This window comes from Rhinatrema bivittatum, chromosome 5 (genome assembly GCF_901001135.1).
Source record: "Rhinatrema bivittatum chromosome 5, aRhiBiv1.1, whole genome shotgun sequence".
Lineage (NCBI taxonomy): Eukaryota > Metazoa > Chordata > Amphibia > Gymnophiona > Rhinatrematidae > Rhinatrema > Rhinatrema bivittatum.
The window spans coordinates 271,202,781-271,219,951 of record NC_042619.1 but is presented as its reverse complement, the minus strand read 5'-3'; the positions used below and the strand labels follow the sequence as shown (position 1 = coordinate 271,219,951).

The 17,171-nt window shown below is 46.9% G+C and overlaps 1 protein-coding gene across 1 annotated transcript in view; it reads right to left on the bottom strand.

Annotated features, from left to right (window-relative positions):
• The window catches only part of LOC115092429 (disintegrin and metalloproteinase domain-containing protein 9-like), a 402,794-nt gene that overhangs the window by 130,237 nt on the left and 255,386 nt on the right, over positions 1–17,171 (bottom strand). The window contains exon 11 of the mRNA XM_029603262.1: positions 13,708–13,786. Within this exon, the coding sequence (XP_029459122.1) occupies positions 13,708–13,786 (79 nt within the window). The remainder of the gene's footprint in view (positions 1–13,707; positions 13,787–17,171) is intronic.

Sequence of the window (17,171 nt, the reverse complement as noted above, 5' to 3'; positions counted from 1 at the left end):
TTTATCATGTACATATCTTATACTTTTACAGCTCTCAGTTCTGTTCCTATCAATTTCGCTCCTTCTACCTATCTTTCTTGCTTTTGCTTTCTCTCCTCTCTTCTCCGCTGCTCCCGCTCCCCCACCCTGTTATTTGTATTTCTCCACTTGTTTAACAGTTACAATATAAACCGGCATGATATACCCACGAATGTCGGTATAAAAAAGCCAACAAATAAATAAATTAAATAAATGACTAGCTGGCCAGAAATCACCTGGACCACCTACTTGGAAAATCTACTTATTGGTAAGTTGCCAAACCAGATGGGAGAGCCAGCTATGAGGAAGTCAAAATTGCCATCCTGGAAAGAATGGGCTATACAACGGAAACATAACCAGCAACAGTTCCAGAGGAACAACTGTAGCCTGGAGAAACTCCATGAAGCCTGCTGCATTGGCTATAAGATGCCAGAAGGAAGTGGCTACAGCCAAAGGTAAAGACAGGCTTTGAGGTAGCTAATCAGATCCTCCTGAGCAGTTCCTAGATGGGATGTCCAGTCTATGTGGAACAGTGTTTCGACACCTGGGACTCACCCTGGAGAAAGTGTTAGACATGCAGACATCTTCCATCAGGCTCAGTTGATGCCAGAATTGGTGCAGAAACTAGAAAGAGAATTTGCACAGGCTCCCTGTCATAGCAGTGAGCGTGTAGGACCCCTGCAGAAGTTCTCAGAGCATATCATAGACCCCAGATCTGCTAGCTTGTTTTAACTGAGGAAAGATAAGCTATTTAGTCAAATATTATTTCTACAAAAGAAGTGAACCTATCTGCCTGGTAATATAGCCAGCACTAAAGGTTAAAGTACTCAGTGGAAAAGGAAAACCCTCATTCAGCAGTTGGAGGCAGAGTTGGGTTTTTACATTTTATGATGTTACCTGTATGTATAGTCCACTAATGCAAAGGAGCAGGAATAGCACTCAAAATCAAATATCACAAACCAAGAAGAGTGCTACAAACAAATTTCAACATAGTCCAGAATTCCCAAGTTTCAGTTGGTCATTTTTATTTTCTTTTTTACGGCAACTCCAGTGTAAATATTACTGCATTTCTAAGGGTCCCCCTACACGGATGCGTGTTTTGCTGAGGCTGCGTCGGGAGGGACAAGCAGGTAAAATAAAAAATATCTATAAATAAATATCAAAGGGACTATGGTAAGAAAGAGCACACCAGTGTTGAACAAAATACATAGCTCAGTACACACAATAACATACCTTGAAACAGTTTCAAATTGATGCGGAAGGGAGTGCGTCTTAGATTAAAACAGCATTTTTATTGTCAAAAAAGGCACCAAGAGGAAGCAGACCAATCAGCCAATGGGTGAGGACTAACCAATCAGAACAGGAAGACCAGTGTCCAATAGGAGTCAGGTGAAATAGAACCATTCAATCTCTTTATTCAAACCTGTAGGGACCACGGTGTTAAGTACATGAATCCATCTCTGTTCTCGCCGAATCATGCTTCCGAACGTCCAGCACCTCTCGGACCTGGTAGGTGAGGTTGTCTTCAGAGGTGACGGGTTGGGGTGCTGGAGGTGTGCTGGAAGGCCAAGACAGCACCAAGGGCTTCAGAAGAGAGGCATGGAAGGTGTTATGGATCTTAAGTGACAGTGGGAACCGAAGCTGATAGGACACCGCACCAATCCGTCGAAGGATGGGAAATGGTCCAATGAACCACGGGGCCAGTCGTGCGGAAGGTAATTTCAGGCGGATATATTGGGTACTCAGCCATACCTTCTGACCGGGTCTCAACGGCGGACACAATCTCCGTCGGTGGTCTGCATACTTTTTCGCCGTCTGGCTGGCCTTGAGCAGCACGTGCCATGTAGAGGTCCAGAGATGATGAGTTCGTCTACCGAGAGTTGGGCCACCAGAGACGTGACGGTGATGGGAACAGGCAACGGCGGGCATGGTTGCTTCCCATAGACCAACTGGAAGGGAGAAGATCCGGTGGCAGTGGAGGAATGCGAATTGAGGGCGAACTCGGCCCAAGGAAGTAGACTTGCCCAGTCATCTTGTTTATTGTTCACATAGATGCGAAGGAACTGTTTGAGGGTTTGATTTGTTCTCTCTGCTAGACCATTGGTTTGTGGGTGGTATGCGGAGGTATAATCCAAGGTGATGTCGAATTTTTGGCAGAGAGCCCTCCAGAATCTTGCGGTAAATTGGGGGCCTCAGTCTGAGAGGATACTTTTGGGTAGTCCATTAAGTCTGAAGGTGTGCTGGACAAACAGCTGGGCCAACTGTGGCGTGGAAGGCAACCCGGGGAGTGGTACGAAGTGTGCCATTTTGCTGAATCAGTCAACGACTACCCAGATGACAGAGTTGCCACCGGAAGAAGGTAGGTCGACCACAAAGTCAGTCGAGAGATGGGTCCAAGGTTCGGTGGGTACTGGCAGGGGCTGGAGCAAGCCTGGAGATGAACCTGGAATTCTTTTATGACGGGCACATGAATGGCAGGATTCCACATAGGAACGGACATCCTTATTGACCTTGGGCCACCAATAGTAGTGGCAAAGGAACTGCAAGATCCGATGTTGTCCTGGATGACCAGAGCAACGGGAGTCATGGGCCCATGCCAGAACTTGTTTTCGCAAGTGCTGTGGGACAAAAGTCTTCCCAGGAGGGATAACCGTGGTGGCAGATAGCAGGACTTGTGACGGCTCAATGATAAATTGAGGAGAGTCTGGGGTATCTGTAGCCTCGAAGACCCTGGACAGGGCGTCGGCCTTAATGTTCTTGACGGCCGGCCTATAACGTAGGACGAAATTGAATCGGGTGAAGAATAACGCCCATCGTGCCTGTCTGGGGTTGAGGCGCTGTGCCTGATGCAGATACTCAAGATTTTTCTGTTCTGTGTAGACCAAGAATGGATGTTGAGCTTCTTCCAACCAAGGACGCCATTCCTCTAAGGCTATTTTAATAGCCAACAGTTCCTTATCGCCAATGGCATAATTTCGCTCTGCGGGGGAGAATTGTTGAGATAGGAAGGTGCATGGGTGCGGCTTGTGCTGGGTCGAGTGCTGACTCAGAACGGCTCCTACGCCTTCAGAGGATGCATCCACCTCAATAATAAACGGGCGTTGAGGGTCTGGATGGTGAAGGCAGGGCTGGCAAAGGAATGCCTCCTTCAGACGGAGGAAGGCGGCTACCGCTTTGGGAGGCCAGTTCTTGGGGTCAGCACCTTTCTGGGTTAAGGCCGTCAAGGGTGTGACAATGGAAGCGTAGTGGGAGATAAATGAGCGGTAGTAATTTGTGAACCTGAGAAACTGTTGGAGCGATTTCAACCCAGATGGTTGAGGCCATTCTCGAATGGCCTTTAATTTCTGGGGGTCCATCTAGAATCCCTCGCTGGAGACAATGTAACCCAATAATGGGGGAGACTCCTGCTCGAAGAGACATTTCTCGAGCTTGGCGTAGAGTTGGTTTTCTCTTAGCTGTTGTAATACTTTGGTAAGGTGCTGGCGGTGAGCGGTGAGGGAATTGGAGAAAACCAAGATGTCGTTGAGGTATACAACCACACAACGGTATAGCAGGTCTCAGAATATTTCATTCATGGTGTTTTGAAACACCGCTGTGGCATTGCAGAGCCCGAATGGCCTTACAAGGTATTCGTAATGGCCATCTCTGGTGTTGAAGGCCGTTTTCCATTCGTCTTCCTCCATGATGCAGATCAGATTATAGGCTCCCCGGAGGTCCAATTTGGTAAAGACTTTTGCGCCCTGAAGGCGATCAAAAATCTCGGAGATTAGGGGCAAGGGCTACCGCTCCTCGATTGTTATGGCGTTCAGGCCCCGGTAGTTGATGCAAGGGCGAAGGGTTCCATCTTTCTTCCCAACGAAGAAAAACCGGCCCCCGCCGGTGATGTTGACTTGCGGATGAAGCCCCTCTCTAGATTTTCCTTGATGTAAGAGGACATGGATTGAGTCTCCGAGGGTGAAAGGGCATAGGTGTGGCCCCGAGGAGGTTTTATGCCGGGAAGAATGTTAATGGCACAGTCGAATGATCGGTGAGGCGGGAGTGTCTCGGCCTTCCGCTTGGAAAAAACGTCCAAGTAAGCGGCATAGGAGGCCGGCAAGCCTGGGAGACTGGCAAAAGTGGTCGCGCATTGCACTGGAGCTACCGATTGGAGGCAGTTGTCGTGACAAGTCGGCCCCCATTGGGTTAATTGTAGGGTTCTCCAGTCGAACTGGGGACAATGTTTTTGGAGCCAGGGAAGCCCCAGGATGACGGGGTGAATGGAGTGTTCCAGGATGTGGAAGGACATCTGCTCGAGGTGAAGAAGCCCAACCCGCAGTTGGACGGGTTTCCGTGAGGTGGATCACTCGTCCCGGGAGGGGCTTGCCTTGGATAGACGAGATGACCAATGGGGCCTGGGCACAGACCTGTGGAATTTTTAAGTGCTCCACTAGACTCTTCATAATAAAGTTACCCCCGGCCCCTGAGTCTACCAGGGCTAACGTATGGAACTCGCCGTCCGCAGACATGAGTGCAAATGGTAGGGTTAGTGGAGGTGCAAGTGATATTAGGTCCAGGAAGAGACCTCCTTCAGGTCCTAGCCCCAGGAGTTTCCCGGCCACACTGGGCATGCGGCTACTTTGTGACCCGCCGTACTGCAGTAGAGGCAGAGACTGTCTCTGATTCGCCGTCGGCGCTCCTGTGTGGAGAGCTTCCCTCGGCCCAATTGCATGGGTTCGTTGGTCAGTGTTCAGTTTGGGAGAAGGTGAGCATAGAGGGCATCTAAAAAGTGTTGAGGTTTTTGTGGCCCTCTGGGCCTCTTGACGGCATTCTTGATGGCGTCTATCGATATGCCCCGCCAGGTCAATGAGGGCGTTCAAGGACCTGGGTAGCTCTCGACCCACAAGCTCGTCCTTGATTCTGGGACTGAGTCCCTGTAGGAAGATGGTTCATAAGCAGTCTGGGCCCCAACCGAGCTCTGAAGAGAGGGTCTGGAACTCAATGGCAAACTCGGCCAGCGTTCTCGAACCCTGATGCAGTTGGAGAAGCTTGGGTCCGGCGGAAACCTCCTGAGTGGGATCCCCGAAACTCATTCGGAAAAGCTCCCAGAATTCTCTCAAATTTCTCAGGACGGGGTCATCCCATTCCCACAGGGGGGAAGCCCATTCCAGGGCCTTCCCTTTGAAGAGAGAGAGAATGAAGGTGGTCTTCGTAGCGTCGTCGGGAAAGAGGGTCAGCTGTAGATGGAAATGCATATTGCACTGTTTAATGAATGGCCTGGCGGGCAGACGCCTCTGCCGGGTTCATGGACTTGGCAATCTGTTATGACCAGAAGGAACGTGAACCCTTGAACCGACGGGGAGGTTGGTATTACCTTAGGAAATGGCTCCTCAGGTTCCTCCGTCGGGTGGCGAGGCAGAACAGAAGTTGGGACTGGGTCCTCGCTGCTGGAGACTCAGGTGGCCTCTGAGAAGGCGATGAGGCGTGAAGTCGGAGCAAGGGCTGATTGGATCTTCGCCACTGGAAGCCTGCGGGCCCCCCAGGAGAAGCCCATAGGGACCCGGGCTGCTGGGACTTAGGTGGACCTTTGAGAGGTCGAAGAGATATGAAGATGGTTCAAGGGTCAACTGGATCTTCTCCACTGGAAGCCCGTGGTCCCCCCGGGAGGAGCCCATAGGGACCCGGGCTGCTGGGACTTAGGTGGGCCCTTGGAGGTGGATGGTCTGAGAGAAGTCCGAGGTCGAGTACCAGAGGATCGCCGCTTGCCTGTCCAAAGTCACACACCGAGGGATCACCGCTTGCCAGTCTGAAGTCACACACCGAGAAGAAGCAGGATTCAGGAACCAGGAACCGAAGCACCAGGAGACTCACCGGAGCGAGCAGACTCAAGCAAACAAGTTGCCAAGTCGAGGAGTGAGCGGAGGAAGTCTCCCTTTATACTTCCCCCTGTGCCTAGCCCATTAGGAGCAGGTGCAGGCAAGTTGGAGGACGAAGGCCCTTTAAATTTACAGAGGATGCGTGGCCTCGCGCCTAAGGGCAGGGCGGCCATTTTGAATCCTGGCACAGGGGAAGTATAAAGGGAGACTTCCTTCGCTCACTCCTTGACTTGGCAATTTGTTTGCTTGAATCTGCTCGTTCCGGTGAATCTCCTGGTGCTTCGGTTCCTGGTTCCTGATTCCTGCTTCTTCTCGGTGTGTGACTTCGGACTGGCACTGTCTTTTAGCCAGTTTGCAATCCATGAAAGAACATCGCCACCTATATACAGGCGGACTTCCTAAGTCGTCGACGCGTGGATACCGGAGAATGGGAACTCTCGGGGGAGGCGATGGATTTGATAATCTCCCGATGGGGTCCTCCCCACCTGGATCTCATGGCCACAGCAAGCAATGCAAAGACTCCGCGTTTCTTCAGCCGAAGAAGAGAACACGGCACGGAAGGAATCGATGCTCTAGTTCTGCCTTGGCCGCGGAACATCCTTCTCTATGTTTTTCCACCGTGGCCTCTAGTAGGAAAAGTGGTTCGAAGAATCGAGAATCACCACGGTCCAGTGGTCCTCGTGGCGCCAGAGTGGCCTCGTCGACCGTGGTTTGCGGATCTTCTTCTCCTGACCACGGAAGGCCCTCTACGTCTCAGTCACATTCCACGATTACTCCGGCAGGGGCCCATATTTTTGGAGCAGGCCGATCGCTTCTGTCTAGCGGCCTGGCTTTTGAGAGGCGCAAATTGAGACATAGAGGCTACCAGGAAGAGGTTATTTCAACTCTATTGTTTGCTCGTAAGAGATCTACTTCAGTTACTTATGTAAGAGTTTGGAAGGTATTCGAAAATTGGTGTGGGTTTCATGACATTACGCCTACCAATGCATCAGTATCGCATATTCTCTCTTTCCTTCAGGAAGGACTAGACCTCGGTCTCTCTTACAACTCTCTTCGCGTACAGGTCGCGGCTCTGGGCGCCCTCTTATATAGTGGTGAGGGGTCGCGTCTCTCCTCTCATCCGGATGTGGGTCGTTTCCTTAGAGGGGTGCGTCACTTGAAACCTCCGTTACGTCCTCCTTGTCCTTCCTGGAATCTGAACTTAGTTCTAAGAGCACTTAGCGGTTCACCTTTTGAACCCTTAAGATTTTCATCTCTTAAGGATCTGACTTTTAAAACTATTTTTTTGGTGGCAATCTGTTCAGCGCGACGCATTTCAGAATTACAGGCGCTATCCTGTCGAGAACCGTATCTCCGTTTTTCTGATGACGGAGTTTCTCTCCGCACGGTTCCATCTTTTCTTCCTAAAGTGGTATCGGCCTTCCACCTTAATCAGTCAGTTGAATTGCCTTCCTTCAAATCAAACGAAAACAAGGATTTGCGTTTTTTGGATGTAAGGCGATGCCTGTTGCGTTACTTAGAAGTTACCAATGAGTTCCGTCTTTCCGACCATCTCTTCGTTCTCTGGTCGGGTCCAAGGAAGGGTCACATGGCATCCAAAACATCTGTCGCTCGCTGGTTGAAGGGGTCGATTGCTTCGGCTTATATTGGTTCAGGTAAGCAACCTCCTTTGGGGGTTAAGGCCCATTCTGTTCGCGCTCAGGCGGCGTCCTGGGCAGAGTCTAGCTCTGTTTCAGTCCAGGAAATTTGCAGAGCGGCGACGTGGAAGTCTCTCCATACTTTCGCAAGACATTATCGTCTGGATGTTTCCGCACCACCAGACGGTTCTTTTGGGGATCGAGTCATTCGAGCAGGGCTATCCACGGCCCGCCCATAGGAGGGAAGCTTGGGTACATCCCATCGTCTGGAATGATCCTGGTATGTACAGGGAAAAGAAAATTATTCCTTACCTGCTAATTTTCGTTCCTGTAATACCATGGATCATTCCAGACACCCTCCCGTTACTATGGAAAGTCTTAATTAGGGTGGGCTATCTCTGCTCTACTGTGCTCGTCTCATTTTTCTGCTCGTTTTAGCACTCAGAGTTGTTTTTGTTCAATATTTATGTGTTAGCAAGTTTTTCTGTTGAGGTTATCATTCTGGTTATTTAACATTTAAAATTTAAAATTTTATTGTGTGATTCAATACAGTTACTTGATCCCTCTCTTCCTCTTGGGCTTGGCTTTGCTAGGCTAGATACTGGGGATGATGACATAGGTGGTGAGGTAATGTAGCACCTCCCCTCAGAAATCTGTTCTGACTCCATCTGCTGGATAGGGAACATAACCCATCGTCTGGAATGATCATTCCAGACACCCTCCCGTTACTATGAAAAGTCTTAATTAGGGTGGGCTATCTCTGCTCTACTGTGCTCGTCTCATTTTTCTGCTCGTTTTAGCACTCAGAGTTGTTTTTGTTCAATATTTATGTGTTAGCAAGTTTTTCTGTTGAGGTTATCATTCTGGTTATTTAACATTTAAAATTTAAAATTTTATTGTGTGATTCAATACAGTTACTTGATCCCTCTCTTCCTCTTGGGCTTGGCTTTGCTAGGCTAGATACTGGGGATGATGACATAGGTGGTGAGGTAATGTAGCACCTCCCCTCAGAAATCTGTTCTGACTCCATCTGCTGGATAGGGAACATAACCCATCGTCTGGAATGATCCATGGTATTACAGGAACGAAAATTAGCAGGTAAGGAATAATTTTCTTATTTGATTTGGGGTAGTAACCGTCGTAACAAGCCAGCTACTCCCCTGCTTATTTGTTTACCCAGACTATGTAATTCATTCCTTGTTGGTTGACTCTGTTCATAAATAATCTTTTCTTCATTTTCCCTGCCATTGAAGGAGAGAGCTTTGCTGGATGTGCATTGAAAGTGTCAGGCTTATTTGATTTGGCCACGCAAACAGAAAATACAAAAATAGGGTGAGCCATAGATGGTTCTAATAGTAATCCACCAGAATGCAAAGGCAAGAAGATTCTTTAGCTAACAAAAATACTATGAATGAGCTGCTATAGGAGTGGCCAAGGGAAACATTGCTTTATGCTTTTTTTTCTCACCTTGGCTATTAATAGGCCATTAATAAAGAAGCTCTGGAAGGATTAGGCACCAGACTGGCCGTGAAGACCATGGTATGCTGATCTAAGCAGACTGATTGTTGTGTTTGTGGCATTGTGAACTCTTGGTCGCTGTGGAGATGACTCCTCCCACGGGGAGGGGCACCGTGGGGAACCACAGCAATAGGCTAACCTCAGACAGCAGACACAGAAGGTAGACAGCTTTATTATACTGCAAAGGTTAGTTGGTATGATACAGGAAGGAAAGGCACTGAAGTCCACAAGGTGCCTATACGTTCAGACAGTCTCAGTTGTAGAAGTCTCTCCCAGATGTCCAAGGTAGCTAGCAACCCGCGATGCGGGCAAGGCCGAGTGTGGTGGGTGGAGTTGGAGCACTGGATCATAGAGGTACTCACAGGAGTATAGTATGGCATCTTCCTGGTGATAAAGATGGTGGGACCGAAGGTCCGAGGTGCAGGACACACAGACTGATAGGCCCTTGAGGAGTGAGTACCTGAAGTCCTGAATCCTGAATAATAGAAAGAGAGATAGACCCCCGAGTAGCAGTTGTCTAGTTAGTAGAAACCCCGAAGGGTGGTTGGAAGCGAGAGACTACCGAGAAGCTGGTGTCTAGAGCTTCATAAGGAGCGAGATCCCCAGAGGGTACTGAGGCGTCTAAGCAAAGATGCTTGAACTGAAGTCCTTGCTAACTCAAAGATGGTAGCATAGTGGAGGCTTTAAATACCTGGAGGTATTGACGTCATGCGGTGGGGACGTCCCCGAGGTTCCTGCCATGAAGTGTATTTGAGCATAGGCAACGTGCGCATGCGCTCTAGGAGGCCATGGGAAGGAGCATGGCGGGCTGGCACGCCCATACTGAGTTGGAGACGCCGAGGGTTTTGGCACTCGGCACCGGAGGCAGCCATCTTACCCATGGAGGAGAAAAAGGGTAGAAAAGAGGTAAGGAAGAGCGGTCGCAGCCATCTGCGACCGACAGACGCAACACTGATAGTGGATCGACCATAGCATTTTCAATGCACAGAGAGTTTCCTTCACAAGGGATTAGTAATAATAGGAAACCCATCTTCGTTCTCACTTATGGCATGGCTATTCCAGGGTAGAAAACTTAGAACCAATGTCAGGAAGTATTTCTTCACGGAGAGGGTGGTGGATGCCTGGAATGCCCTTCCGGAGGACTAAAACTGTGAAGGAATTCAAAGGGGCATGGGATAAACATTGTGGATCCATAAAGGCTGGAGGATGGGAATGAAGAGAAGAGCTATGGGAGTGGCTTGCTGAAATGGTGATGGCTACTACCTAGTGATTACTATCTTTACTCAATAAGCCTTCACACAGTTAATGCAACTCCAACATTGCTCTCTATACCAACAGCAAGGGGAAATGTGGAAAAGAGGATTTTCATTCAGACAACATCCAACAAGGCATTGATCTGTGCAGTCTGGGTAAACAAGCATAGGGGTAACTTGCATGATGCGGCGGATACCACCCTTAACCATTAAGCCTTATGATTTACCTTTGATGCAACTCCAACATTGCTCTCTGCATCAACGGCAGGGGGTGGCAGGAAATTTGAATCAAACAGTTACCAACAAGGGCCCTGAATTTGGTGGTCGGTGAAACAGATAAGTATGGAACTATAAGTGTGGGAGCTTGCTGGGCAGACTGGATGGGCTGTTTGGTCTTTTTCTGCATCATTTCTATGTTTCTATGTATTGAGAAGGTGAGATTAGCCAAGAAGGGATACAATCCATCAGTTAGAACAAGGTTAAGTTCTAAGGAGAATTCCACAAATAGAGCATATGTGAGGGTTTGGTGTGTTTTTGCAATATATTATAGACAGATTAATTGTTCGCCATGCCATTACAAATAGGAGATATTCTGACATTCTTACAGAAGAGTCTCAGCAAGATCTTTGTCATTAGGAAAGACACTCATTAGGAAAGAACTAGCTCAGAGACTGTATGTCAATTATAAGAAGAAGGCAACACTCACTTGTATACATGGATATCAGCAACAGTACCCCACCTGTCAGATGGTACTGACAACTATGGTGGAGCAAGCCAGTGTAGAGGTGGGAGTGCTTCCCAAACTACCTTACCCAGTTGTTCTAGGATATGATTACCCCTACTTTGAGACTCTGTGGATCTAGCTTAACGTTAGGTTCACCAATTATAAAAAACGACCCATTTCCAGAGAACTTACCTCAGGGGAGCCCAAAATTAGAAAGGAAGAACACACCTAAAACCCAATGGCAATGACGCCAAAGGATGGTGGGGTATTTCAGCTACCCAGAAAACAAAGTAGAGGAACTTACTGTGACAAATGTGGAAAAGCAGGCACCCTGCAAACCCTTGACTGGTTCCCTAGAATGAGCAGGGAAGGGAATACTTAGAAGGGTTAGACATCCCCAGTATTAAATTCAGAAAGAATATACGAACACTGGCTTTCTCAAGAGTATACTCCTAGTAAAGGTATTTGCTCAACCTGGGAAGTTTGAGCTGAGGAAGAGGGTATATGAAGGAATATGTACAGGAGAAAACCCAAGAAGACCTTAAAGGACCAGCTCCAGAGATCTGTCCTGGTCCATCTTAAGCCCTATAGCAGCAGGGAATTCTGGTTCAGGGGCGGTTCCGTAGAGAGAGGGAATAATGAACCAGGCTGAGGATGGGAGGCCCCAGGGATGAGAAGAGAGACTAAGGAAGGCCAATACTGATGAAATGTAAATGTTGTTGTTTTTGTTGAGAACTACTGAAAGTAAGCTGAGCTGCTTCTGTTTTGTTTTCTTGTCAATAAAAAGTTTGTAAGAGAACAGCCAGAAGCTAACCTGTTCTCTGGCCAGGCTTTCATGAATATAGCTGCTAGGCAGAACCCCTTCACCCCCCCCCTCCCCCCAACAGCAGGGGCCCTCACTGAGCCATGCTTAGACCCACTCTAACCGCAGCCTTGAAGGTTGCATGACGCAGCAAAGCCAACTCTATAAGAACCTTCCACACAGTTTGCTTGGTGCCTCATCATCGATTCACCTTGGTTCCTTGCTTTGGCCAACCTTGCACTTAGCCTTGCTTCTGTGTGGCCTTAGTGACCTTCTTGCCTTGCTTTGCTCCCAGTGTGGCCTTGTTTAGGCCTTCTTTCTGGACCTGTCTTATCCATGTTCATTTGTTCGTTTTCTCTAGTTCCTGCCTGGGTTCCCAGTGGCCCTCCTTGTCTGTTGTCTGTCTTGCCTTGTCTTTTATCTTGTCTTGCCATTGGTTTCTGTTTGCCAGTGTCTATGTACCTTGCCCTGTTCTTGTGTTCCTGTTCTTATAGAGTTGTCTTGTCCTGTCTGGGGCTCCTTGTAGCCCTCCTGCTTCTTTGCTTCTCCCAGTGGCCTAGCCTGTCTAATTATCTTTGCCTTGTCTGTGCTCTCAGTGTAGACTGTTTAGGCATTCTTGTCTTGTTCTTTTTGTTCCTGTGTTCCTTGCCTGTATGTTTGTTTGTCTGGTTCCCTGTGGGCCTTCCAGTGGCCCTCCTGTTCACTGCGGGCCAAGCCTTTTCTGTGCCTTGTTCCTGCCTTGTCTAGGCCTCCCAGTGGTCTATCATGTATATCTCTGTGTTCCCTGACTTGCCCTTGTCTGTCCAGGCTTCCGGTGGCCTTTCTAGTTTGTCTGTACTCTGCCTTGCACCCCCCTGTTCCTATTTTTCCCTTGTTGTACCTTGCTCCTACCTGTGTGTTTACCTTGGACCTGCCAATGTGTTCCCAGTTTTGCAGTTATTCTGCAAAGCCCCACCTCTCCGCCCAGCCTTGTAATACTGTCCTGCTTTGCCTTGCTTCCCAATCAGTTTCCCTTGGACTGATCTTCTGTTGCTGCTCAGACTGACCTCTGCCCTTGCTTTGCTGTTCTGTGCCTGCCTCGACCCTACTTGGACACAGATCTTACTTGAACACTGTCTGCCCTGACCATGACCTGCCATGCACCCTGCCAGAGAAGTCCTGACAGCCAACAGAACCTCGGGCTCAACCCAAAGGGGGGGGGGGGGTGGCTGGCAAGACAGAAGACCCTGTCCTGCTCTGCTGTAGAATCCTGCCCTGCTCCTGTTGGGGGAATACCCATATCCAGCCTGCCTGACCATTACACAGCCCAGGACCACTTCTGGTGTCACAGACTCGTAACACAAAAAAATGGTGAATAGCTTCACAAGTGTTATAGGTATGGATGTGCAGTTTAAAAGAACATAGAAAACACTGATGACATTTGTTTTGTTTCATGTTATTTCCCCATCTGAAACACAAATATCAATATTTTATTTTTTTGTCACCACATGATAGAACACAGAAATATGAAAAAGAGTAAACAAAATGAAATACCAAAGTTTTTTCCCCATGCACTCCCCTAGTTATAGGTGGGAAAAGTGATTCAGAGAATAATACAGTATTACCAATGCAGTTATAGAGAAGCCTGCAGTCATGCCTATGATATAAACAGCTTCCAGTACAACTGGCTCATGCCAAATTCTATCAATCAAAGATCTTGGGTAAGATCACAAGAAGATGGCAAAGGAAAATGGTTGCATGAGTTGAGCATGGTGCCACTCTGATGGGCTCTGAATGGCAGGAGTAAGGAGACAAGACTTTTAAAAAGGTAGTACTACTTCTCTCAAACCACCACACTTCTGTAAAGGAAGCAAATCATCTGGAACTAGCTATTGTAAAGTGGACAACTTAATGAGTTGCATACAAAAAGAACTCCCCCGGCTTTATGAGTGCAGACCCCACCGAATGTGGTTTTCCCTGGAGACTCTGGATTCTGCCTGTAACTGAAGCACAGAAGAAGAGATAATTACACAACAAAAAAAGTTAATGTTTAGGAATTCTTAATAAAGTGTAATAGCTTAGCTGTAATTGGCATTCTCAGAAAAAAATGTCCTTGTTGGAGATAACTAGTCTTTATATTTGTGAACACAGTTATATATTCATAAAAAGTTTGCTTACCGTAAACAATGTTTTCTGTAGATAGCAGGATAATTTAACTATGCTGTCTGGGTGACATTATCTGGGTGTCATGGGGTGGAGCTGTCTTTGTAAGCTTAAATTTTTTTTTGCCTGTGCAGCTGCACAGCTCTTCCCACGCAATTTGAGCGATTCTCCTCAGTTGATTATATTAAGTAGATTATTTGATGGCTGTCCAGGGAATTGAGAGGGGATGCATGGCTAAATCATCTTGCTATCTATGGAAAATACCATTTACAGTAAGCAAACTTGCTTTTTTTCCGTCAAAAAGCAGACTTTAGCCATGCTGTCTGGGAGTCCCAAGCTGAAGGTTGCTTGTGTTAGTCTATCATCTCTGGTTACCTCTAGCAACCTATCGTTTGTGGACAGCCATTACTGTTGTTGGACATGATGTAACACTGCTGACGCCAATACACTGTCCACTGCTGATTGTTGATCAAGACAGTAATGGGATGTGAAAGTGTGAATTGATGACCACATCACTGCTTTCCAAATTTCCTGAATTGAAACATCATGCAAGTGTGCTAATGAAGTCGCCATTGCTTTAACCTGATGTGCTTTGATTGTATGTGGAGTACTAGTGAATGTGATGAGTAGCAGAATTGGATGCATTGAGTTATCCAATTTGATGGTGTCTTTTTTGTTACTGTTTTTCCAGGATCATTTTACATTTACATTTAATTGGATTTATGAATCATCTAACTCAATGAAGGTCTAGGCAATGAACAAAAAAGTACATACATAATAATAAATAATGAGACTAATAACATATAATTAAAAGGCAAAAAACAAAATAAAATAAGTAGATACAAACTAAAACAAGTGCATTATAAAATAATCAAAGAGTAATAATAATTCAAGATAAAAGCCTGTAAAAACATAAATTAAAAGTAAATTTTAAATAAAAATGTTTTAAGGAGAGCTTTGCAGGTTTTAATTGAATCGCACTGACAAATCTCAGAAGGAAGAGAGTTCCAGAATTCTTTGCCAGATACAGAGAAAGAGCATTCATGCATGGTGTTTAAGTGTGTGACTTTAGGAGATGGAACATCTAAAAGACCTCGTTGAGAAGAGTGCAAAGACAGAGAGTGTTGAAAAAATTTTAACATTGCGTTAGCCCATGGGCAGGAGTCATCATTGAGTAATTTGTAAATAGTCATGCCAAGTTTAAATTTGATTCTTTCAAGAATGAACAGCCAGTGTAGTTCAATCAGAATGAGAGTTATATGATCAGAACGCTTCAAACCTGAGATGAGGCATGCTACTGAATTTAACAATAACTGAATAGGGTGTAGAGTGGAAAAGGGAAGACCAATGTAGAGGCTATGCAGTAATCAACAATAGGAAATATGGAAGCCTGCAGAACAGTGTGAAATTCTGGTGGATGCAGGAGTTTTTTTAAAGCCAGAAAGAATTTGTAATCTGTAAAAGCCTTGTTTAATGACCTGCTTTATTGTGCTTAAAAGATAGAAAGCTGTCTAATAGGACATCAAGATTTTTCACCTGATTTTTTATTTGAAATGTAGAATTATTAAGATGTATGATAGTTTGCTTAATTGTGGAATGTGGACTAGACAAAGCAAGAAATTCAGTCTTGGACATGTGTGGGGAATTATGAGCTTTGCCAGCAGGCCATGTCAGGGGTTAACTCTAACTTCCCTTCTCTCTGACCTTTGCACTGAATGCAGCAAGACTAGCACATCTTAAATCTCTAGCTTATAATTAACCCTCACTGCCTAAGGAGAGGATACCTAGCTGCCACGTAGTCAGCTGCAGGCAAAAGACAGACACATATATGGTATAAGCTTCAGCAGCCAATGAAATGATCTGTACACACCCCCTGAGCCAATGGTCTAATGACACGTCTGTATGCTATGGCTAGGAGAGCCAATGATATAATGACACGTCTGTATGCTATGGAGAGGGGAGCCAATGATGTGATGGCACATTTGTATGCTATGGATGTATGTACAATAAAAAGGGACCCACGGAAGTGGTCAGCCCTTCCCTTCTTGCCATGAATCCTGCCTGATGTGTCTTCATTGCCGCAATATCTGGTGACCTGCGACGTGATAGCCCCTGCTCACTCAGCTGGAACAGCCTAGGTGGCCACCACAACAGCAGACTTGCTCCCGTAATCGTAAGTAATTTTTCAGCAAGTCTGCTCCCAACAATCGTGAGTATGGGGGGTGGGGGGGGGACGGGGGGGACACCTGTCAGCTAAGCAGACGTGTCATGCAAGAAAGCTGCAGAAAATAATAAAGAATCATTATTTCGTCACCAAGGGAGAAATAGCACAAGTCAGACTAGGGGACTTAGAAAAATTGATAGGTGAAATAGCTTGCCGTTGCTCATGGTACCCAGAGGCTGGAACTCTGGATGTCCAAGATTGGATTAAGATAGGCAACAGTCTGCATACGCCCTCACAAGCTCCTATAAGGCAATTGTTGCTCTGGCAAAAATGCACAGAAGCGATAGAATATCTGGGGACATCACCGTCCCCTACCATGGCTCCTATGGCTTCCTCTGCGTCCACCTCAGAGAAAAAACCCCAGGAAACTAAAGACACTGAAATCAGAGAAGCTAGCCTCCCTCCACCTTACCCGCAAGCCCTTCCCCCACCAACCACCAGCTCCCTGTACCCCCAGCTGCCATTGCCTGAGACAGTCATTGATTCTGCATCACCGATTTGTCTAGGTAAATTACCATCTCAAACCGCCGCTCCCTGTAATGATTTATGTGCTGCGGTCAGCATGGGGTTTCACCTAGAACAAGTGAATGGAAATCTCACAAGGGAGGAATTATTGGAAGGGATTCAAGCCTCTCCCATTACAGAAAGGACCAAAGAATTAGGTGGGACAGAATATAGTTGGTCCGCCCTTCCCTATAGTGTTCTTAGAGAACTCTGCACAAGTATCAAGGAGACAGGGTTCCACTCCTCTTACACCAGAGGGTTGCTAGAGGGATCCCTGACAGCAATTGAATTGAATACCGCCCGGAGTGCCATAAGCAGTAACATTACCTCCAGGTCTTCAAAGAAATTAGCATATAAGACCTTGGGCCAAGTAGCCGCACACCTGATATCACAGTGGCATTACAAACAAAAACAGTACCAACATGAGAGAAATGATCTAATGAGACAGTACAATGACCTGTTACAAACCAGATTAAACCAAGTAATTGAGCAAACAA